Source organism: Microplitis demolitor, chromosome 1 (genome assembly GCF_026212275.2).
Source record: "Microplitis demolitor isolate Queensland-Clemson2020A chromosome 1, iyMicDemo2.1a, whole genome shotgun sequence".
Lineage (NCBI taxonomy): Eukaryota > Metazoa > Arthropoda > Insecta > Hymenoptera > Braconidae > Microplitis > Microplitis demolitor.
In genome coordinates, this window is record NC_068545.1 from 7,068,096 (window position 1) to 7,094,500 (window position 26,405).

The 26,405-nt window shown below is 26.3% G+C and overlaps 3 protein-coding genes across 3 annotated transcripts; 2 read left to right on the forward strand and 1 right to left on the reverse strand.

Annotated features, from left to right (window-relative positions):
• The first annotated feature begins 956 nt into the window (after positions 1-956).
• Positions 957-5,773, forward strand: LOC103568413 (retinoid-inducible serine carboxypeptidase). The gene is made up of 6 exons (XM_014440968.2): positions 957-1,079; positions 2,964-3,442; positions 3,522-3,629; positions 4,880-5,216; positions 5,292-5,509; positions 5,576-5,773. The coding sequence occupies exons 1-6, from the start codon at positions 1,031-1,033 to the stop codon at positions 5,636-5,638; spliced, it is 1,254 nt and encodes a 417-aa protein (XP_014296454.1). The 5' UTR covers positions 957-1,030; the 3' UTR covers positions 5,639-5,773.
• Positions 5,774-15,771: 9,998 nt separating this feature from the next.
• On the forward strand, positions 15,772-18,525 carry LOC103568414 (peptidoglycan-recognition protein SC2-like). Its single transcript, XM_008545263.2, has 4 exons — positions 15,772-15,838; positions 15,938-16,098; positions 18,059-18,221; positions 18,300-18,525. Exons 1-4 carry the CDS (start codon positions 15,772-15,774, stop codon positions 18,488-18,490), a joined length of 582 nt encoding a protein of 193 aa, XP_008543485.1. The 3' UTR covers positions 18,491-18,525.
• A 2,687-nt stretch (positions 18,526-21,212) lies between these two features.
• On the reverse strand, positions 21,213-25,850 carry LOC103568416 (TBC1 domain family member 13). The gene is made up of 10 exons (XM_008545264.2): positions 25,233-25,850; positions 25,086-25,159; positions 24,877-25,002; positions 24,660-24,813; positions 23,528-23,684; positions 23,133-23,331; positions 22,776-22,977; positions 22,574-22,696; positions 22,012-22,069; positions 21,213-21,931 (listed from the first exon to the last, which is right to left on the reverse strand). Exons 1-10 carry the CDS (start codon positions 25,250-25,252, stop codon positions 21,854-21,856), a joined length of 1,191 nt encoding a protein of 396 aa, XP_008543486.1. The 5' UTR covers positions 25,253-25,850; the 3' UTR covers positions 21,213-21,853.
• Positions 25,851-26,405: the final 555 nt, after the last annotated feature.

The following is a 26,405-nucleotide window of genomic DNA, read 5'->3' on the forward strand; positions in this document are numbered from 1 at the left end:
TTTTCTAAAATTAAGCAGATAGTTTATAATTCTAGTTATTAGTTAGACTATTAGGTTTAAAAGAAAAAAACTAAAATACCTAATCAAAAGAAAAAAGTAAAATAGAGTGTAACCACAAAAAATAAGAATTGACAAGTAAAAATAAAATAAACTCTTTCTTTTTATTCCTTTCATTTAATTTATCTCGATTTGCATATAATTTATTTTCCGACTCAAAGTCGATGAGCGACCACTCTTTTACTTTGATCTTGACTTTAACGCCCTGATTAACATTCATCCTACCACAATTTGTATTATTTGAAATATCGCTGATTGTAAGTCTCGTTGTCAGATCCATTGCATTTCAGGAAATTTATTTTCTTTTATATTTTTTACGCATAATTAAAAAAATTACTTCTCATTAATATTAAATAAATAAATTGTCCAGGGAAAAGATCTATTTCAAATAAATCTTTCATCACTTTATAATAAATCCAATTTAAAAAATTCATTTTCGGGCCTAATGAGATGTCTCAAAATATTTTTTTTTAGGTACCAAAAAAAAATATTTAAAAAATACGTTTTGTTCCCTTCATTTCTGCTTTTCAAGTTTGTTTACGCAATTTTTATCAAGTCAATAAATTTTAAAAATTTTATCGTCTTCACTATTTTTATATTATTAAAATAGATAATAAAAGAACTTGTCATATCTTTATTTTACAAAAATAAATCGTATTTTATTATTTAAGAATTATCTAACAGTAATAAATTATATGTTTAATAACTTTAACCTTCAATGTTTGTTTAACATTTTAGCGCACATATGTGGAAATAATATTCATAAATCGCTATGATAAATTTTGTTGCTCTATATTTTTTAATGATTTTTTTTTATCAATACCTATAAATTTAGAAGTTATTTTCTGAATTAAAAATTCCATCCAAGCATATAAAAAGACAAAAATTTGTATTCATTTACAACATTAGTGAAGAAGTACGACTAGCAGTAATACATTTCTGTGTAACAATATACTATTAAATTGAAACAAACATGAAAAATATTTATGTATCAATTATATTATTTTATTGTTTATTTATGGGTAAGTTATAAGTTAAACTAATAATAAATAAAAATTACAGTGTAATGCCAAAAGTCGGTATATTGAGGTTCACTTCATTTTATTCAATTATTTTGTTCTACAAACAACATAATTAAATTACAAATTAAATGATTCTATATTCTTTAAACGTAAAGATAAAACTAACGAAGTAAACTTTTGCCATATTTACTTTTCCCTAATTTTTATTTGAAATTTAATTTAATTCCTATGTTTTATTTCATGAAAGTTAACTTCAAGATTAATTTAGCAATAGTATTTATCATAAGTTCCATTTTAATTCGATTAATTTTTCTCGATTATTGTTGGCATTAATAGAAAATTGATTGCGAGTATTTGAAAAATTATTGTGATTGAAAATATATATTTCGAACACTAAGAAAAAAGTGTATGGTTGTAGTAACTACAACGGGATGGAAATGAAAAAATAGCCATCTTAACAAATATTTCTAGTTTCTTGAACTATATTATAGTGCCCAAAACTATTTGAAAGTAGTAGTTTTAACTAAGCATTTGTTTTGTTGTGGTAACTATTTAATATTATTTCTCAGAACTTATACTTTAGCAGAATCACAATTGTTTCAGCGATTGTACGATTATAATTTTATTAATTTAGCATCATTTAAGTCGTCGGTGAATATAATTAAGAATTTTTCTTGATTATTTTTTTGTAATAAGAATAGCATTTTTGACTTAGCTACGTTCGCTATTGTCATTGTTTATTGAAGTATAACACAGTTAAAACAACTATGATATTATCGTACATTTTACCACTATATATTACACAGTTAGAAATTTAATGTATTTGTGTTAAAAAATTATTTGGTTAAATTTTTTGTGTTGATTTTTAATACAGAAATCTGTCAATTCAACACAAACCGTTTGTGTTATTTTACTTCAACATATTTTTTATGTTAAATGATTAGAAAATCTAGAATGTAACACATTTCTTGTGTTATTTGAAAATTGACACAAAATTTGTGTTGTTTGACTAAACGTTCCCGCGCAATTCTTCATTACTATAACCAAGCAAAGCATTGTAGCAGCATTGTCTGCAGAGAAATTTGGATTATAATTTATTTACAATTAAATATATACATTTTACAATTGAATTTAGATAACTTCCATATCTTTTTGAACCGGTTCAATTGTTCGCTAAATTGACATAAGTTCTACTAAGGGTAGATCAGTATACTTGAGATCAGTATACTTGAGTCAAAAGAACAGATTTTATGTGTTCAATTTTATTTAACATAAAATTTGTGTTAAAGATCAACACAAACACAATGTGTTAAATTAACACAAAAATTTGTGTAGACCGTTTGCAACAAACGATTTGCGTTGATTTTACCACAAAATTTCTATGTAGTTATCTGAACTGAGGGTAATAGTGGAGGCTTCATTGAACTATGTTTTTCATAGTTCAGAAAACTATTTTTTTCTCTTAGTGAATTTACTTTCAAACTGTTTGTTTTAGGAATTCTTATTTTTGATAAAATAGTTAGACGTTCAAAATAAATATATTTCAAAAGTAATTTTTTTAGTTAAGAAATCCAATTAGTTTACCGAAATTAATCGACGATTTTCAAAGTTTTTAATATTATTAGTTCTAACTCAAGACTCTAAATGGGTTCCAATAGAATTAAATAAATAATAATTTAATGTTATATATTTTTTACAATTTATTCCAATTAATACATTTAGTTATAGATTTTTTAAACACAATAAAACCTTATTTTCTGAATGATTTGCCAATAAGTTAAAATTTGATCCTGTGGAAAAAATTAATTAATCTTAAGGTTATAAATATAAGTAATAATAATTATAATTATGAAATTAATATATATGGCTCATGATTAATAATAGTGAGTAAAGTAAATGGTCAAGGAAAAAAAGGTGTTGGATCAAGTAAACAAGATTGGGCTTATGTTAATGTACGAGAAGGCGTTTATTATTTTTGGTGGTTATATTACGCCACTCCAACTTCAACTTGGGAACAGAAACCTCTTTTGATTGCACCAAGTAAAGGAATCGGTAAATCAGCATCGGGTTATATAAATTTCGACCAAATCGGGCCTCTAGATATTGATCTAAATCCTCGAAAAAATTCATGGCTTGACAATTACAATATATTGTTCATCGATGATGTTTTGGGTTGCGGATTCAGTTACGCTGATAACGAAACTTATTATGCATCAACCAATGACCAAGCGGCTGATGATCTCTTCAAAGTTATTAATCATTTCCTGAACAAACTTCCGCAATTTAGAACAATTCCAACTTATATGATGGCTGAAACTGTTGGGACTCAAATCGCTGCTAAATCTGCATTAATCTGGGCTCAAGTATTTGACAAATATTTATAGATATTCAATAAATAAACTATTAATTTTTTAAATTACTTATATAATTAATGTGTAATAGGCTCAAGAAAAAAATCTTATTGAAAGTAACTTCAAAGCCGTTGTTTTAGGAGCTCCGTGGATTTCGTTAACTGACGTAGCCAATTATTGGAAATCAACTTCTAATAGAGTAATGATAAAATTTATAAATTTTATTAATTTAATATCACCTGCATTGAAACTCAAGATTACAATGTAATGCTTAGCAAGCCGCAAAAAAGATTTCAGACTAATACGAACTACACTCTAAAACCAAGTGTGTTATTTTAACACATATTAAATGTGTGCTGTGTTTAAGGCCATAAGCAAAACTGTAGATTATGCTTATGGCGTTTCAATGTTATTTAAGGTGTGTTAATTTTGATTAAGGTACCTGCGGGTAATAAGGCCTAGCTAAGGTAGATTTTGAATAGAATCGAAAATATTGAATTTAATTATCGAAATGTATTATTAATCTTTATTTCAATACATTAGCCATAAAATGTAATCAAGTAATGGTAATTTTTACCATAAACAAACAAAAAATTATACTTTTACAAAAACCATACGAATAGGCCTTATTTTACTACAGTAGGGTAATAAGGCTTACGGGTTAAACAAACTGGAATAGTTTAACTATACTTAATAAAATTGGTGTTAGAGATGAATCATCATTTACATTTAGCAACAATACTTTTTAAGCGTCAGAAGACTAGATTGCTTTGCTCAACAGCACTTAAAACTATCAGTATCCTTTTTAAGAGTCAAAAGACTAGATTGTTTTCTATAATTTCTTCTGCGTTACGACAGCATATGACGGATGATGAAATATAGAAGACAGGGAACGTGGTATCGGAACTCTATAAATTTGTCGTAGCATCTCTATGTAAGACCCTTCTTCTAGAGTAGCCTTTAATTGAGGCGATTATTTTAAATATCATTTCTGTCACTTAAGCCTTATTACCCGCGGGTACCTTACACACTTGGTTTTAGAGTGTTAATACATTAGATTACATTTCGGATCTAATTAAAAGTATTTAATTTTATTTTTTTCGCAATTTAGTATTTTTTTTTTAATATGGATCGTTCATTCGCAAACACATAGGTCTTACCCAATTGGAGACCTATAAAGATTGCTTGATCGCGAAATTATTTTTTGACTTCATATCATTATAAACGCTATTGGCCATAAATTAGACTCCAGATATTTAAATATCCAGTTTTAATACCAGTAATTATGAAAAATATTGAGTGTGGCCCGCAATAAAGACAATGCGATGACAGCTCTGGCTTTTGGTTCGGGTAGTCAACTTTCTCGTCTGAAATCACCTTGTTTGATCCCTTATCAAATAGTTTACTATTTATTAATTATGATTATGATAATAAATTGATTTTTTATAGGATAAATTTAATAAAGAAGAATTAGAAGAAATCAATAACCAAGTAAAAGAAATACATGAAGCTATGGAAGTAAAAGATTTAAGTTCTGCGTTCATATTGTTCGTAACTCTAGTAACTCATATTCAAGGATACTTAAACCTAAACAATATGTATAATTCATCACCAAAAGTAACGACTAACTATTCTGACTATATAGAAGACGATACTGAATTGCTAAATTTTATGAATAATTACGTTAAAAATGTGTTAGAACTCGATCACGAGTGGACAATTAAAGCAGACATTACTGTCATTAATATTTTTATGGATAATGCTATGGAGTCTATTAAAGAAACATGTAAAGTATAATTGCGTTCGTATATTTTTTTTATAAATACTTTTATAGACCTTTTACGTTGTCATAAATGTTTAGTCAATCAACTGCTTCAACAAACGGATCTTCGATTAATAATAATCGCTGGTAGTAATGATCTTTTAATTCCTCCATCTTGTGTTGAGTCGTGGGCTAATAATTTAGACTGGGCTCACAAACAATCATTTCAAGAAACGAAGCCAGTTAATATCAATGGCGAAATTTCTGTCAGAAAATATAAAAACTTGGAATATTATCTTATAGAAGCGGGACACTTGGTCAGTATTAATAATTATTTTAAAAACAATATTTATAGAGTTTTTACATTTATTAATTTCTTTTAGTTACTATTGGACAACCCACAAGATTTTAGAAAAATAATGGAAGAAATGACAAGAAAGAAATAGCCAGAGATAATAACAAGCTTGAAAAATATATAATTTAATTATTTTTAGAAACTATTTTCTAAAGAAATTTTATTGTATTGCTAAAATTATGTCGAATGAATAATTGTAATGGACAATAAATAAATTGTTTGAAATGAAAAATTGCGGCTTTTTTTTAAACTTCCAAATTTAAGACAAACTCGAACTTTTGTAAAACCTCAATACTAAAAATAATATAGAAATTAATTAATTATGGAATAGAATTAGACGGACAAATAAAAAATTTTATACGTAAAAAAAGATGTATTTAAATTTACCACAATTGGGGGTATCTATACTACACTGACTAGTAATACAGTCGAGTCGCGTTATAAGTTCGGCTTGTATCTTTTTCTTTTAACCAGACTCGCGTTAATATGAGAGAGACACTAAGAGGACTTATAACGCGACTCGACTGTATATAGGATGACTACACATTTAGTAATGACTACTAGCCTATTGTGATACACAAACTGTGGTAACATCTACTACTGTGGTTGGTTAAAACAACTCCTTGGTAAATGGCAGCTGCGTGGTTCTTACTACTCCACATCATAGTTTATAATTTTTTATCCTTAATTTATTTCTTAAGCATATATTAATCGATGTTTATTATTTTCATGGTATTTAAAAGTTTTAAAAATTTCCCTGATTAAACAACTGAATTCGATCGAATTAAACAGAATTAAATTTTAAATTTTATTTAATTCAGATAAATTCTGTTAATTCGGTACCTAACTTAAAAATGAATTCTGTCTAATTCGGCAGGAAAACCAGAATTTTTACAAATTAAAACGAATTTAAATAATTATATTCGGTTTAATTCTGATTAATTCGAAAATAATTCTCCAATTTCTAGTTCTGAATCCGAATTAAACTGAATTAAAACGAATTTGAAATTTTTAATTCGGTTGAATTCAGTTGTTTGATCAGAGTTATATCATATTGCTCGCACAAAGAGTTTTTAAATATATTAAAATGGATTTATAAGTAATAAATTCGAAATGTCACACGCACAAAATTTTTAAAGTAGATTTTTTTTTCTATACGTCATAATATTTATTTTTCATTTGGAATTATCTTTATGACAAATTAATTCTTATATTACTAACATAGTCTCATTGAGTATTTAATTTTTGTTGATATAAAATATAAGCACGTAATTTTAAAGGTTATAATTCCTACATTTAAAGATGTAGTAATTTTAACTACAATTGTGAAGCTAGTACAACCACACAATGGGGTAAAAAAGTTTAAGGTGGTGCTGTTGTTTTCGTTTGTCAGTCATTTTACTCCACATTGGAGTAAATGGTACAAATTATGTGATATTGCGTACTCCAAAAATAGTAATACCAACTAAATCTTATAAAATTGTGTGGTTAAAGGAACCACAGGATGAGTTTTCCATACTCCATTGAGTAGTTACTGGGCCTACAAATTTTTACCCCAGTCGAATAGTAAATAGAACTACTACAGTAGAAATTAATCTTATGCAGTGTCATTTATGCTACTCATTTATCGCTATGATGACCACAAAGTGTAGTTTAATTATTACTAGTTTAGTGTGGTAAATTTAACTCCATTATTTTTTTACGTGCATAACGTTTTGAAAAAAAAAAATAGTCATTCATTACTCCATACTAATTGAATCGTTGATTTGAGAAACCCCATAAGTCATCATTTTTACAAAATTGGATTGTTTGCATTTTTGTGTTCTTTGGATATCCCTCCATCGAAATCAATCAAAATATGCATCAAATCAGCGTTTAAAGTTCAACCACGCGGGTGATAAATATCTCATTGAGTTGAAAAACCCCATAAGTCAATGACTAATGGGGTTTCTCAAATAAACATACAATTTCAGGTTTACAGAAATTATTTTCTTTTTGTTTTTTCACGGAAAAATATTTTTTAAGTGCAAAAAATAATTTTGAATTGAAATTGGCGCCTAAAATAATTAATGATTATTATTATAATTTACGTATATTATAGTTCCAATACACATTTTGTACTTCATTTTATAAATATAATAAATAATTGACGGAGAAAAATTGGAAAACCAACGATTTCATAACTATTTTTTCCGTTTTGTTGAAAACCCCCATGCGTCAATCAACTTTAAATCATTATTATTAATCGTAGTAATTAACAATAAAATTTTGAATCATAGAATCTCTTTTAGGGGTGCTAACATTACTATTATTCATTATTGGTTTATGATTTTTATGCTAACGTATCTCAGAAAAATGTTTTTTGCTTCTCCTGAAAAATTTACTACACGGAGAAAAAAATATAGTAATTTTTACTAAAAAATATGGGTAAAAATTACTATATTTAGATTGTAATGTTGAACCGCTATTGAAAATATAGGAAATATTATTAATCACATTAGTATATTTTACTTATCGTGGTTAGTAATTTTTACAATACGGATAAAGGAATATTTACTATACTGCTTAGTAAAATATACATCTCAAATATGAAATAGTATAAAACCTCATTAGTAATAATTGTAAGTCGTTTAGTAAATTTTAAAGTACGAATATTGGAATATTTACTATACTGTTTAGTAAAATATACATCCCAAATATGGAATAGTACAAAACCTGCTTAGGAATAATTGCAATTAATAATTACAATAAGCTTCCGTAATTTGAAAAGTAAGAATTAAAATTAACTGATTGTAAAAAATAATATATTTATACGAATTATTAATAAATACATAATGCATTTTTTTATCTTAATACATGAATCTTTTCATACTTATAAACAAATATATATATGTGACTATTATAAAGATTTATAAACAATTACATTTTTAAAGTATAATTAATTAATTTGAAATCATTGATTCGAGCATAGTTGACTGTACACTAGTTGACAATTTAGTGTTAACTAGATTTATAACTATTTATCTAATTTAAAAATTATTCATCATAAAAAATTCAGTGAGTCTATAAAGGATAAATAAATGATTCAATTTGCTATTATTGTTATAACAAAACATTTAATTTAAAAAGTTATTGTCATAGTACAATATGTTGTGTATTTGTAGGAAAAGACATTAATTATGATTATATATAATAATATAATAAATATTAAAAAGTAAATAATAATAACTTATATTATATATAAACCAAATTTATATTAAATATAAACCAAAGAAGCGTCTATAACCGGCAGTTCCATTTTCACTTTTCTTAATCACAAGCTTATGCATATATATTTCACCTTCACTCAAATAATCACTATACAATTTTATAGGTTATGCTTCCTGAAGACAGGTTAACAGTACACACTATTCCAAAGCCGTTTGGGCAGAACTGAGTGGAGCGCACGCCGGGTTACAACGATATGGTTTCAACATAGTACAAAATTACTAAACGTTTAGTAATTTTTGTATATTATGTACTTAGTAGTATTTCTTATGCGCATAATAAAATTAATAATACACGTAGTAAATTTTATTTCATGAATAGCAAAACTTATATTCCGTTCAATAATTTATCAAATCTCAGAAATGTAATATTTACTATATTGCTTTGTAAAATATACTTTCCGTTGTATTGTATTTATTAAAAATTAATGTAATAAAATTTACAACTCTGTTTAAAAAAAATTCAATCATGATAGTAAAAAATCTATTACGTATAGGAATTTTTAAAATCTGCATATTGTAATAATTACTGAACTGTAAATTTTACTAAACGTTTTGGAATAATTACAAAATGAAATGTATTTATTCATTTCTGTTAGTAAATTTTACTAAAATATTGTAATTATTACTATATTTTCGAGACTCGTTTTCTCCGTGTATTTTTGACTTATGGGGTTTCTCAAATAAACGATTCAATTGGTATTAAAGTTCGAAATATTTGATTTTTCAGAGATCTTTTAATAGTTTTCATCAGTATAGAAGAATATACAAAAGTTTGAAAAAATTCGAATTTTTCTCAGATTTCGAAGTTCGGCTAGACAAACTTTTTTTTTACATAGATCGCAGCCAACTAATTATTCTTATTTTAAATTCAAATTTATTTTTATTCAATTAATGGATTAAATATATTTCATACTATTTGTTACGAAAATATCCGTGTACATGGTGTTTAACAACTTACTTAACACATTGAAAAAGGGGGACAGTTAATCCAGAACAAAATATTATACGATCTATTGAACTGGCTAATATGTAAAATCCTTAGGGACTGAGAGTTCATGATACACAATAGAAATAACACTTGCAATGACAAATTTATTTATCACTCCCAACACTTATTTACTCAAATAATTTACTACTGTTTAACAAATTTACTATTTTTTCCGATTGACCAAGTTACAGTAGTTGAAGCTGTAATATTATCAGCCATTATATTTTAAGATCGATATATATAATAGACTATAGATATAAAAAAATACAAGCCTTCGGGCATTCACAGCATGACCACTCGTATGCATTTTAGTAATGATATCTCCCGTCTATTATTACAGTTGTAATTCTAAGGTTAATCCTCGCTCGGGACTAGTCACGTAATATCTAGTCCCTGGTAATCCCGTAAAAATGTAAATTCACATTCGTTTTTCAATCGTCCCCTCAATAAAACCTTACGTACGTGTATATATAATATATAGAGAATCTATTCGAACATTGTTATATTAGACTTAGAGCTTTTCTTTTATTATTCGTACTTACATGAGATCATATACATTTTTTCGAGCAAATATACACCATCTATGTATACAATAAAAAGGAGGTGAAATGGACTTTCAAGAACATAATATTATAACATGATATATTTAAATAGTTCGGCTTATTTAAGTTGCTAAGTAATGTTTCATTAATATATCATCCTCATAAAAAAAATTTCAAAAAAATGGTAAAATTCTATCCGAAGTAATTACTGAAAAATTGATATTTATGAAACTCATTGAAACTTACAGCCGCAACTAGATACCAAATTGGCCGCAAAAGTTGATACTTCCAAAGTTGATAGACACTTTCTGAGAAAATTCGTGGCAAAAGTTGGAAATCCAATAAGTTGACGGTCACTTTCTGAGAAAGTTGATGGCTAGAAGTTGGCAATCCATAAGTTGACGGAAAGTTGCCTTCAATTTTCTCAGAAACTTGCATTCCAGTTGCGGCTCCATACTGGCGTCAACTTTCTCAGAAAGTTGGCGGTAACTCGTAGCCAAAAGTTGCAAATGCTCAAGTTCTCGACAGTTTGTCGTCAAGTTGGTCGTAAACTAATGAATACCAACTTTTGGACGAGAAACCCTGGCTATCATGGTATATAGAGACGGTTTCACCCCAAATATAATTATACTTGCTCGGCTTATCAGTATATAAGGTTGATACAAGTATATTCTTCTTTAGACCGTTTAAGAGATGATAAAGATAATAACGGTGAATTCTTCTTATGATGATGTTTAAGCAAGCATTCCAAGTTTGCTGTCATATTTTAGAAGAACTCTGTTGTTTTTATGATAAAACTCTACTGATGAGCCCAGCAAGTATATTCGGGGCGAAATCGTTCCTATAATTTCAACATCTTTAGGACACTAATTCTTTCCTATTAATGTATGGTGTTAAAGTGAGAAATATCGAATTGACATTTACATAAAATCACTCAAACGAAGTTTAGAATCTAATCAAACTTGTCAATTTAGTGGATCAGTGAAGCCGTAATTCCTTTAGTACAAAAATGATCATTATACTTCGTTAGAAAATTTATAATTAATAAGAGTTCATTTTACCTCTGGACCATAAGATTTATTTAAATATTTAAATGGAATAAGAGTAAGAATAAAACTAAATTAAAAATTCAATGTACTAAAAGAAGTAACTTGGGGTAAATAGTCACAGATGTATGATACTTATATATGTATACATGTATGGAATAAATATTACTTTACATAGGGTACACTGAAAGATATAATACAACTCTAGGTACTAGTATATATTCACTTGTATCCTTTTGGTAACTTTTAATTCGCATGAATGAAGAGAATGTTTCGGAGCGTACGAATGAACTTGTGCAGGTCGGTCTCTAACGGGATTTATTTGTATTTGTACTCGAAGCACATCAGAGAAGAGAAGAGAGATAAAATGATGAAAAACCCGAACATGCGGGATCTAACGCCCTCGGGTTTAGTTGTTGGACGTGCGAGAGTAAAATGTACATATGTACTTTGTACAAATCGAAATACATAGCTAAGGATACAAATGCCGTTTACATATATATACATATATACATATGGATGTATGTATGTATGTATGTACGTATATAGATGGATAAATTGACATTGTATGTCATGTATGTTCTATGTATATGGATATATAGACATAGAGATGTGTGTTAAGTACATATATATATATATATATATATATATATATGTATACATTGTAGCGAGAAGGCTAACTAACGGACTACCAGTTCATTAGAGATCGCTACTAAACTTTGGGGTATGTGTCTGACACTTTGAGTACCAAGAGAGGGTGAGAATTATTATTCTAGTTAAAATTGTTTATTTCTTTAATTTTAACGTTTTAATGTATTATTGGGTACATACTTAAAGTTTACGATTCTATGGAAATTTAATTTGTTAATTTTAATTTGATTAATCTTGTTATGTGAACAAATAGTAAAATTACTTAAGAAATTTTAGTAAATTAATTTTTTAAGTTTATTTATTCGATGTATATTTAAGACATATTAAAAATACTTGTGATACATTTATAGGGCATTTCGACCAATAAGTGAAAATGACCCTCAATAATTAATGAAAATTACCAAATTTTGTTTCCTCGTATGGGCACAAAACAACTCTAAAAATAAAAAATTTCTGGTGATAATAGAGCAGTACCTCAACGCTTCACGTTCGAATCATGCGAAAAATAGCCACTTTTAGTTTTAGTGAAAATAATTTAAGCTGAGTGGATCGTGATTTTTTTTATGGTGATAATATAGTGTTACTTCTCTACTTCACATTCGAAGCGTGCAATAATTTTTTTCAAATATTTGAAATCATGTGTGGGCTTAAATAATAACATAGGGGAGGAGGGGGCAAAGTGGGTCCCTTAAAATTTTCTATACGTCATTGAATTCGGACAGATAATAAGTTTATCGAAATTTCTTATATAATGAGGGCTAAAATAGACCACCAAAACTGTTCATTAAATATAATTTATTAAAAAAGTTAAAGATAATAAAATTCCGTTTTAAAGTTATACCACAGCAGACTATTAAAAAATGATTTTTTATATTATTAAAATAAAATTGTTTTATAGTTATTTATAAATATCCCATGTGTAGATTCACACAACTTTGTTGTGAACACTGGCACATGAATCATGGGCCCAATTTTTACATTGGTCACATTGAATTCATGGCTCTAAAGATTCTAAGTATAATTTGCCACAAAAAATACCAGCCGTATCATCCACTGATTGTTTTCATTTGCTTTTTCCTTTGATTGTTGTTTTCTCCGTCGTTTTAATATCAAATCCGAAATTTTTTGGAGGACCCACTTTGCCCCTAATTTTTGATTTTTCAATTTTAATGAATACATCATAATGAAGTAAAAATAAGTATCAAGGGTCTGAAAAAAAGTAAACGCGTAAAAAAATCGATGGTATTATAATTATTTTCCTTAAGGGGCTCACTTTGCCCCCCTCTCCGCTATATATATAATAAAGAATGTTATATAGATTCATTCAAAACGAACGTTTGTTTAACACCAATAAAAATATTAAATCATTCGTTCTCACAAGCTTGACCATGAGTCACTTTAAAGAGGTTAGTGATTGAACATTAATATTAGGTCAGATATGTGAATCTATCACTTTCCAAGTGCCTTACACAGCTTTGAGTTTCTTGAACGCGGTTCATCCATCAATCTAACCAGCGATAATATATAATATATGATAAAAGATAAATGTGTATATATATGTATGCATGTATATGATACACTGTTAGCTACAGTAATAATAAAATAATAATAAAAAGTAAAAAAGCGTAGACCACCGCTGAGAGTTCGCTCAATTCAATACGCCAGTCACTCAATGTACCATTTATATACATAGAATGTTCATTTTCATGTGTACGAATAATAGATGTCACATTTTTTATTTATTTGTAGGTCATAGAGCTTCAGCTATAGATCATATAATTTTTTTTAAGTTCTACAAATTATTTATTTATTTTTTTTTATTCTTCTAAACAACTACAATCAATCTGAGTAAATTTGATCAATCAAATTATAATTTGAACACCACTTAAAAATATATTTGGGCTTTTTTTACCATTAAACTGGTTATCTTGAAATTTTAAAAGTTTAGTTATGGTAAACTATAGATGGGTAATTATTAATTTTATGACGGACAGTGGAAAAGGTATAAGGGAATAGAACAAATTTTTTTTATCTAAACGTCGTACTTTTCATCTAGAAATTTAAAAATAAAAGAATACAAATTTTGAAATTCTTTTATACACCATTATGGTCTTGGAATAGGCACCAGGAATCTCACACGGAAATATACATATACTAAAAATCTACGTAACATATTGTACTTTTACACGAACATATATTTATATATATGTATGTTGACACGTGTACATGTGTTACATGCATGTCACTATATATGTGTGAGAACATACGCGCAAATCTTACCATATTTTTTTTTGCGAGCATATATTTTATATATGTGACATATAATTTTCATAAATATATTTTCCATGCGAGCCATGCGAGCGTATAAAATTTTTGTTTTTTTTTTTGATATTTTAATATGAAAAATATATCGATTATTAGATGGAAAAAAATTTTTTGGACGCCCTTATGGTTCCGGTGGTGACTGACCTAATGAACTTTGAAAATTGAACTTTAACAATTCGAACTTTGGCAATTTGAACTTTGGTTAATTTGAACTTTTATGAATAAAACAACCTATTAATATTCTTATAAATATTAATGATGATGATGAAGACAATCATGATGAAGAACTCATAAATAAATTAAAGTTTATTGGTAAAAAAATAATAATATTACAAAAAAATTATTTTTGATAAAATAAATACTAAATTATTCAAATTTCAAATTTTCCAAGTTCATTAGGTACACTGTGAAAAATTCTCAATAAATTTTACTATGGGCGCATAGTAACACTGGACTATAAGAAAACTGATACCAAATTTACAAGTGTCCCATAGTAAATGTATGTGCAGACTACACGATTGTGGCCTATACGCATACGTTTACTATAGGACAGTTGTAAATTTTGTATCAATTTTCTTATAGTCCAGTGTTACTATGCACCCATAGTAAACTTTATTGGCAATTTTTCACAGTGTATGGGACCGGTTCCGGTACCATATTCTTGAAACTATGAATGTAACTAAAAGAATTCAAAAATTTTTCCTTTCTTTTTTTTTTTATATATTTCCAGATGAAAAATACTATAATTAGCAAAAAAATTGTATCCGCTCATATGTCATTTGTAAGACGTTATAATTTGATTAAACCTCGAGTGCATTAAAAACAAATATGACTTTATTTATATAATAGATAAAAAAAAACATTCAAGTTAAGTAAATAAAAATTACCTTATAATTATAATCACTAACTATTTCAATAAAAATAATTCATTTAAAATAAATATTTTTTTATTATGTTTGCTTTTGTAACTCGCCACTCATTCCAACTAATCATTTGATAAGATTTCATCAATGTATACATTATTTATAAATAAATAATTACTGACAAGGAGGGATTCCCATTTGATAATAATTTACGACAAAAATAACTCAAGTGTTAATAAATGTAATAAAAGTAAATGAGAGGAAACAGATTTAGTCACATGGCAGATGACAAATACATTAGTTTAATCACTATCTAATGTAAATGTCATTTATGATTGATGACCGTAAAATTATCTCAAATACCCAACCAGCAAAATATATATTTATATACATATACCTATGTACATATGCATACACATATCTATTAATGTGATAATGGTCACTGTATATAAAGACCAAATATAGATATATTTACTTGAAAATACACTCGAATGATTGCATATAGAAATACATAGATTAGTATAAATTTATCTCTCGGAAATGTTTCGTGTCATAGAAGTCATTTTGTTCAATACCTTGCTTGCTTTTACTGCTGGTCAATTGACAGGTACTATTTTTAAAAATACTCATTATAAAATAAAATAAAATAAATTTTTTTACGAGATCTGTTCATTATTAATTAATATATTGAGATTAAATTTTGTAGTGAATATTATAAGCAGACAAGAATGGGGTGCGAGATTACCAAAAGAACCTCCAATGAACCTGACGATAAATCCACCAGCATTTATCGTTATTCATCATTCTGGACGAGGTGTAGGATGTACTACACAAGCTTTATGTCAAGCTCAAGTCAGGAGTTTTCAGGTAATTATAGTTGACTGAAAAAAATGTTAGATTTCCAAGGATAATAGTCATGAAAATTTAATAAAATTCATAAATTTTACATGAATGACGATTTCTAATGAAAATACAAAATGACTATCTAAAAATGTATGTTTACGGGATTAATCAATATATTAAGTTGGCCCGAGTCAAAAAATAAAATTCTCGTTTGGACCTCAAAAAATTCGATTCCTTTGATTTTCTATTTACCAGACGAAAAATGATACGATATTGGCACTCTAAATCCTCAATGAGAATTATGAGGTCTAAATGCAAACTCTTCATCGATTTTAAATTCTAACGAAGCTCTCAAAATCCTCAAAAAATAAATTATCGTTTTCTGGACTTAGAACATTTTCGAGTTGAAAAAAAAATCTGAGTACTTACAAAAATTCATATGTCAAATAAAATAAAGTCATTAATTTATTATTATTATTCGTTTTTATATATTCCTGGCCAAACTTTTACTAGGTCTCAAAAAAAAAATTTTTTTAAACTTCCTAAATAATATAGAATACAATATCAAACATTTAGTCCTCAATCAATTTTTGTATTTTGATTGAAAAAATGTATACTAAATTTTCTTTCGGTTAACTATTTTCTTATAGTAATAATTATATTTTTTTTGAATGGATATAAATAAAAAAAAATATTCATTTTCATTTGTTATACTTTTTAGAGGTTCCGGTAATTTTTCAGCAAATTTGTAAATAATTATTTATTTTTGGGTCAATGTTTTGGAGATTCTCGGTCTAAAGTATTTATTTCTTACGAAAAAAAGTGAGGGAACCTACATAGGTTACGTCATTTGAGAAATTGAGGTCTAAATCTGGAGCAGTAAAATTTTTTATATTATGAGGATTTAGAGGCCCACGCAAAATTTCTTTTATATCCGTTTAGCCCTCAATTAGTCCCACGTAGTATTTTGAGTTTCGAACTGGAACTTGTTTTTTGACTCGGACGGATTTTAATTCAAAACATTTAAAAATACAGCACTAACTTTATTTTCAAAGACCTTAATTAGTTTTTTATAATGGTAAGTTTATGAAAGTCTTGCTATAGAATTTCTCGTGCTTAAAAACTAATTATGAAAAAAAAAAAATTTTCAATTAAAATAATAGTTTTTTAAATAAGTATCAACTTTAAAATTAATATTGTTTCAAAATAATTGACTTATATGGTGAAAAAAAATCATTTAAACCAAATAAAATACGATACATTGTAATTTAAATTATTATATTTTTTATTTGGTAAGTTAAAGTAATATAAACATAAAGTATATAAATAAGTAAATTTATATTTGATAATTCTAATTGATTCTAAGTTGTTAATATTCTCAAATAATATGGTATAGGTTTTAAAGAAAATTTTTAACAGTCGCGACTCACATTTATTTTCAAAAAAGAAAAAAATTTTCTGATACAAATTTTAGTCAGATAATTAAATGATTCAATTGAAAATTTAAATTATTAAACATCATCTTATGAAATCGATGATGCTTTATCATACTTAAGGTCAATGTTAATGACGTAAAACTTGTGATAATAAAACTAATTACCTATACATAAATATTATGTAATTATTTTTTTTAAATGAAAAATTATAAAAATTAATAAATTTTTTTATAAACTTTTCCAAATTCTTTTCTCGATGTACACAAAAAAAATACGTTTTAAGGTTTAAGAATTATTTCTTTAGCCCAAGAACATTTTTGGAAATTCAGCAGGTAAGTCAAAATTTTCATTATTCAAGAAAATTGTTTTGGATCAATAAATTTTTTTATTGCATTAAAAAAATTTTGGCTTTTTTCTGGATTGCAAAAAATATTTTCAGGCCGAAAGAATAATTCCTAAGCCAAAGTATCCGTTTTTTCTGTGTACAGATAATTTTATATAAATTATTAATTTGAATAATAATAATTATTAATGAATTTATTTATCAGGATTTCCATATAGATTTTAGAAAATGGGATGATATTGGTTACAACTTTTTAATTGGAGAAGATGGTAATGTTTATGAAGGCCGTGGCTGGGGTATCAAAGGAGCTCATTTCCCTGCTTACAATGCACGAAGTTTAGGAATTTGTTTTATTGGGAATTTTGATAGTATGTTTTGTTTTATTTTCAAATTATATAAACTATTTTATTAATTAATATTAAAATTAAAATATAATTTTTTTAAAGAAAAAATTCCAGCACCAGCAGCTATTAACACTGCAAAAAATTTTCTGGATTATGCAGTAACTTTAGGTAAATTACAATCAAATTATACGTTGATAGGACACCGACAAGGAAGATCGACTACTTGTCCGGGTGACAAACTTTTTGAATTAATTCAAAGTTGGCCACAATGGAAAAATGTTACTACTGACTAACTTTTTTTTCATTTACAATAAAATTTTTTAAAATGCAAAAAACGAGTTATTTTCAGCCCAATAAATATTTTTTATATTTACAATGGTAATTACTATAAAATAATTGAAAAAAAGAACAAATAAAAGAACAATTTTCTTAACGAATCCATAAAGTTTGTGCTCTGATTATAATTGGGACTAAAAAAATTTTTTGATGAGCAGACAAAATAAAAACATTTTTTTTTAATTTAAAGATCTTGCTTGATGATAGAGTAGTATTTAATCAAGTATTTTAACAGACTATCGTTAAGTTTTTTGTCAAAGGAAACCGTTGCATTTAAAACTAATTTTTGATCACCGCAAGGGCTGATATTAACGATCAAGTAATTTTTTTTTCTCTTTAACGTTTGCTAAATAAAAAGAACTACCATATAATATAAATACAATGTAAAAGGAACCTTTTAGTGACTATTAGAAGACTAAAGACGGAAAGAGCTAGATAAAAGTCGCAAAGGGCAAGGTATACACTGTTGAGCCTGTAAATCAACCAATCAACCGCTATAAAAGTCCGCCCACGCGATTACACTCTTTTCGGAAGACCAGAAAGAATAAAGAAGAACCATGCCCGCATTTTTATGCGTATTTTATTCAAGAGGGTGTGGATCCGCTTTTGAATTTATTTTCTTGCATTTTTAATTTTCTTTTTTCATTTTTTTGAGCCCTTTTTATTTACTCGAATTTATTTTTTTTATTTTTTTAAATAAACTTTATAGATGCAGCAGATAACCCTTGATTTGATTCGTTGCGCTTACCACGAGTGATATTGTTACGCAAAAAAAATCCATTGAAACGAGGACAATAAAAATAATGATAAATATTAAAATATATATTGAAATAAATGAATGAAACCACGTCTGTGTAATGCTGTTATGCATATTTGACGTTAGCTTAGAAGGAATTACAATACATCATAAATAATGTTATGAATTTGTTTTTAAAATTTAAGTAATGCAAACTTTATTTCATAACGTTTTTTTATTTTAAATATTTTAAAAAATAAATTTTATACCTTTAAATATATTTTAAGCGATTTATTTTTTCAAACCCGTGAATAATGAATCCTCTATTAAGCGTACACTGAAAAAAAAATACTGTATTTAAGTATCTGCGTGTTTGTATCCTCCCGAGAAAATTATTTGTTTAATCTTAGTAAAAATTTACTCTGACCAAAAATTTTTTTTAAAAATAAGTATACAAATTCTTAAATCAAGAAAATATTACTCGGTTGGAGTATATTTTTAGTATGATTAAACAAATATTTACTCGGGAGGATACAAACACGCAGATACTTGAATACACCTTTTTTTCTTTCAGTGTACATTATCAACGTATACTTTATGTGTGATGAATTTTCACATACATTTCACAATGTCTCGATTAGTTTTAGATTTTTTTATATATAACTAATGTTTCGGAAATCCCAATGTCTTTTCCTTTGTTTCTGCAAAATACAAAGCGGCAACAAATCCAAAGAAGCTCACAGATCAATTCAAGACTTTGTATGAAAAGTGCTTCGATATGAAAGTTTTTTTTCATCTCAAAATTTGGATTGCTAACTCTGTTTGTGGTTCATGTTATAACATGATTAACCGATTTGAAAAGCATCAGGAAAAAATGCAGGACAAAAACATTGTGACAACTATGATAAAAAACTTTCAAAGTTTAAGTCGCTTAATAAATTGAAAGATGCATTTTCTTGATTCTTATCTCGACCAATTTCCGGAGAATAACGGCGGCTTTAGTGAAAAGCAAAGAAAAACATTTCACCAACACGGAGAAATATGTCAAGTGAATATGCCTATGCAGCACAGTAATATTTACATTACTCTATAGTTTGTGTCCTGCCGTTCTTATACACAAAGTATAGAATAATGTAAATATTACTGTGCTGCATAGGCATATTTACTTGAAATTTCTCTCCGTGAAGATCTGAAGGAATTGGAACGGCAACTTTAAGAATAGTGAAGAGTAAATATGTTTGCAGATTACTGTTGGATGCTACAACGAGAAATGCGAAAGAGAGGAAAAAGCGTAGCAGAAATCCACTGCAAAAGTCATTTGAAGACAAAAGGACCAGAAAAATACGTAATCTATAATCTATAACATTATCGTCATACAGATAAAACTACTGTATCGTGACTGTTATCGGTTTTTTTGGGTAATTCTCGAATATTTGCAACTTAATCTCCAATTCTAGCTTCAGATTCGTGTTCAGCGGGAAAAAATACGCCAGATAATCATAGTCTGACACCCAGCACACACAATTTTTTTTTTTGTGGACCGTAATTATTGGTCTCTTTAACGCAATGTGAATAGTTGCTTATAACAAGCGACTTGCAACAATTTACATACGTAACTCACACATGCATAGAACGTGAGCCTCGAACTAAGATGGAGGGAAAACCGAAAACTTGGATTTTTTATCTTTACAACCTTATACTTGTGACGAGCTTCTGCAATATTATTATGAGATCAGTAATACAAAATTCATAGATAAGACAATTAAAAAATAAATTCCTGTAAAATTACTACAAATTTTATTAAAACTTGCAGTAAATTAATCATGACATATATATGTATAATTACTATAACTCTTAAGCTATTAACAAAATTGTTTTTAACCTTATAAATTATTTTATGTAAAAAATTATACAATTATTTAATTATTTATACGTATGCAAAAATGGCCGGAAACCTTTAGTATATTTTTTATAAATTTATATAGCAAATTAAAAGTATTGCTCTTAATACAATAAATTCGTCAAGAATAATGAAGTGATACGTAATTTTAAAATTAAAAAATTTTCTTTTGTAAAAAGATTTATGTATAGATGTTTTAAAATAAACGATTAAGATTTAATTATCATGTAAATAGAAGAAATGAAATCATCGTAGTGCTTAGTAACAAAGATATTGCAGGAATTTTTTGTCCTTAATTGTTAAGCGCTTATTAATTATTACGATGATGAGAAATGACAATAATATTTGCGCTTAATACATTTTTAATATATGTTTTCAATTTAATTATGATACAATTATTACTTTAGTTGTCAAAAAATCTATTTTCATTTATTTACAGAATTTTTTTTTTTAGACAATTGTCTAATTAATACCCTGAGTAAAAAATTTATTAATAGCCGTCCTACTGATAAATTTTAATATTTAAATTTATCTTATTAATTTTGTTGTAAAAAAGTTTTATTTGTTGTTGCTAAAGTATCCAAAAGTATAAAATAAAATTTTGTATAGTTTAGTAGTTAAAAATAAAATTACCTAGTACTTAGGGTTTGTTTAAAAGAAAAAAAAATTCATTTGTTAAACTATCTAAGGAGTATTTAAATTTTTACCCGCCAATGAAGCTGCTTTAGTGAGCACTATTTGAATATCCATTGAAGGAAAATTCTAAAGAAAATTCAAATTTAAATAATTAATTTACTATCATTTATTAAAAAGGTTTAATAAAGTTTAATTAATTTTTTTACCTGAAGTAATTTGACATTTGTAGCAAAATCGTTATCTAATAACTGATCTTTCAGTAATCTGTAATTTTTAAAAATAAACTTTTTTTATAAATAAAATATGTTTAAAATGATTAAAAATTATAAGCGCTAAGATATTTTATTTAATTAAATGAAATAACCAATAGTTTGATTACAAACAAAAACTTTCTTTTTTTCAAAATTAATTAGAATTATTTGAAATACTATTCTTTACTATCGATCTATTAATTTTTCAGTAAAAAAAATTGCTATTTTTTTTTTTTTTTTTTTTTCAAGAAAAAAGGTCAAGAATAAAATCTATAATATTGCTAACAGATATAAAAAAAAAATTATGATTCAATCGAGCAAAAATTTCGAAAAAATCAAATAAAAAAAAAATTTTGCTCTTATTGAATTCTGAAATAAGAAATTAACATTGCTGGCATATAATAAATATACCTGATATAAATACATATGAAGAGTAACCCTTTAAAACTCAAAAAAAAAAAAAATTCTTGAGTAAAAAATAAAATTATTTAAAAATAAATGATAATATATAACTTACAATATCATAGCACAGCAAATATGTATCAAAAAGCTGAATCTTTTTTCATCAGCAAAAAGTGAGTCCCAAATTCTCATAACATCTGGCAGTGGAAATTCTTGAGACAACAACAAAGTTAACCATCTATATAAATAAATGAAATATTAATAAATTTTTTGCAATAAAATTAAATAGTAAAAAAAAAGTGTTTAAAAGAAGTTACCTAAAACTGTAATATTGTGGACATAAATCTTGTTGTTGTAATCGTAAGTAAACGTCATGATCATTGCTTTTAACTTGTTGACTAAGTTTAATCATCATCGCATTTATACCAAATTCCGCTTCATCCAATGATTTTATGAAGAAATCTCGTATTTCACCCATGAGATTTGTGAAACAAAAAAATGTATCCGCCTCTGCGTGTTCTGGAATTTATGAAATAATTATTTAAAACATTGATTTATTATCTATCTTATTAAGAGAATAAGAAAAATTTTGTATTTAATTTTGAATTTAAGTGTATTGTTATTGTAATATAAGTGATATTAATTTATAAGTTCTGAGATAATACAATATTAACCTCTCCAATTAGGATCTGGATCGCATGCAAATGCATGATAAATAGGACCAACGATTTCATTCATTCCTTGAACATATCCTTGCCCAGGATTTAATTTAGCATAAAGAAATAAAATTCTTTCCAACACTTCCCAGTGTGCTTCACCACCTTCAGCTAACGGTGCATAGTCTTCCGGTGCTTTTCTTACTGATACTGCAATCTATTAATTAAGTTAATTACATTAACAACTATTAATACATGAAACTCGATTATTGTTTCATTATATTCAGAAAGTATTATTATAAATTATGATATTTATTTTACCTGCTGCTTTCCATAACGAGTATTGTAAAAAAATTTTTTTTTTAAGTAGTTATAATGATCAAGTTAATTGATGATGATTTAATAAATTTTACCTTAGTAACTCCTAAGCCTTTTCTTTCAACATTGGCACTTCTAAGTACTGTATACTGTACACGTGAATGTAAACGTTTTGGTCCATTTGCATTAACTATTGCTTGACAAGGATAATCAGTACCTTGTTGGAAGAATGATATGTCTGGGCACAAACGTCTATAAAATTAATTTTTTTTATTAAATAAAAATAATAATTTATGTCTTTGGATAATAAATAAATACCCTGTTTAAAAATATTGATTTAAAAGAATTAAAAATGATGAAATTTGAATTGTTTTCAACAATTTCGGTTCTTTTGTTTGTTTGTATATATAGATATACAGTTTGTATGGATCCAAGTAGCACCGAGCTAACTTTAAAATGTCTTTTAAAAGGAGAAGACAAATTTTTTTTTACCTCAAAATCATCTTTTTTGGTATGAATACATGCAAATGTCGGTTGCGGAGACAGAGACGAGTTGTGTTGTTTTTCCTGTCTCATGTCAATTGAAAAATCGTTTATCTAACTTATTTTACCACTATTTGTAATTTATTTTTTGTCGTCACTTGTGAGTCTTTTAAGTAGGTATTTTTCGTTGACATAAATTTCTGATCTTTTTGTCAACATATTGATGCCTTATCGACAAGTCAAAAAGTAGCCTAAAAACTGATATCTTATAGATGTCACAAAGGCAAGTGTGCTACCTGGGGAGTGACCGCTTCTCAATTCTTTTCAATCAGTATTTTTAACCAAGGTGTAAATTTCGAAAAAAATTAAAATTTTAAATTCAAATACAAAAATATAATATAAAATTTTTTCAAAAAAATATCTATTTTACATTATTAATTATATACATTCGAAAATTGTTTTGTATTTTTTAATAAAATTGATTTGGTGAATATTAACATCAATAGGTAATTAAATATGCAGGCACTTTTAAATAAATGATCCCATTAAAAAAAAAAATTTTTAATGAATACTAAAAATTTTTAAAACACATCGTGTTTATGTTTTAAAATAATATGTAATGAAGTTATATAAATAAAAAAAAAAAAAAACAAATAAAAAATAAAAAATTGTCTGCTATTTGCAGTATTATTTGAAGCCCCACTTGCATACCTACAAGTATTAAATTAATTACTTTTACATTACCTAACATCTTTATCTATTTGTAATAAAACTTCATTATCTTTAAAATAAGTTTGCCATTTACTTCCAGGATTTGAATTTAAAGGATGGTCATGCAATGTTACATCAACACGATCACCATCAGCTGTTGCCTCACCCGGTGTTACTATCAAATCCTCTGTTAAATAGTGAATATTAAAATTAACAAACAAAAGTTATCAATATAATTACAGTAACCTACCAATAAATGTATTATATAAATCTCTTTTACGCTTGAGTACATCTGACCAGTCTTGTCTAGTCAGTGGCAAATAATTTAATAATAATTTCCAACACAATGATCTTAAACCTCCTTCATCTGGTATCCCTGTTAAAAATATTACATCATTAATTCTCAATAAATAAATTATTAATTAATTATAATTCATAAATAAATGAAAAATTATTTACCATGAAAACATAATCGACGCAAATTAACTAAATCTATTTCTTCATCATTAAGAATTTCCTCAAAATCAACTAATCTAAAATTAAAAAAAAAAACATAAATAAGTAAATTAATTAATTAATAGCAATAAATAGTTTTTTTTTCTTTACCTCTTCTTTAAAATACTCATTCTAATGGGCGTTTCATTTAATGCTTCAACAATAAAATAAATATTTAATAAAACTTTATATAAAATAACAATAAACGTAATTTAAAAAAATAAAAATAAAATTAAACAATAGTATTAAAACTTTTTAATTGCATAAAGATTATAAAATAATATTAAATATTGTATTTTAAATAATGTATCATGTAAGTTTAATATTTATCTCAAATGCATGGGACTTAATCTCCAAATGATTCAGACTTATATTATTATTATTGTTTTGATTTATTTAATCATTTTCGTTCCCATATGGCACACTATTTATCCATGTATATTACATATGATACATATGAATGTATGTAAATATAAATATACGTAATTGTTTTTTTTTTTTAAATATATTTCTGACAGATATTTAACCTCAATGTTATATTTATTTGTGTGTAATATCAGTTATCTTTGCATTTATATTACGCTGTCATTATTCATTAAAAATTATTTATATTTAATTAATTTTGAATTATTTATTGTAATAACTCTCTTTAGTGTCAGTGATAATTTATAATCTTCTTTTTATTTATCAATAATAAACACATTGACATTTAAGTCTTGTAATTATATTACTTGTAAATAAGAAAATAAAAAAAAAAAATATGAAGATGTTACTAGCTGTTGGAAATGAAGATTTTCTTTAAATTATGATGATAAAAAATGAGTGTGAATGTAGCAGACATCAAAATTTTTTCTCTTCAAAATTTAAAAAATTATTTATAAAAAAACTATAGGGAACCTAACGAAAATTTCGGTAGACCTATACAAACCTAACGTAGACCTATCGATTAAGGTCATTTTGATTTTGCGAATCCTTAGATGAGGCGCTAAATTCGCACAGGTGCAGGCGTCAGACAAATTTTAAATTACAAATAAATAGAGTAAATAATTTAAAAAACAAAATAAAAAAAAATGCACTTATGAATTTCAAATTTTTTAAATGTGCATTTTTTATAAATTTTATATTATTAATTATTTCCTGTATTTATAATTTTAAATTTGTCTGATGTCTGCTACATTCACACTCATTGATAAAAAAGACATTTATCAGTCGGTAATTATTTGTTAAGAAGATGAAATTATTTAGATGGCGTAAGTAGACATTTTTACATATTGTAACGTATTT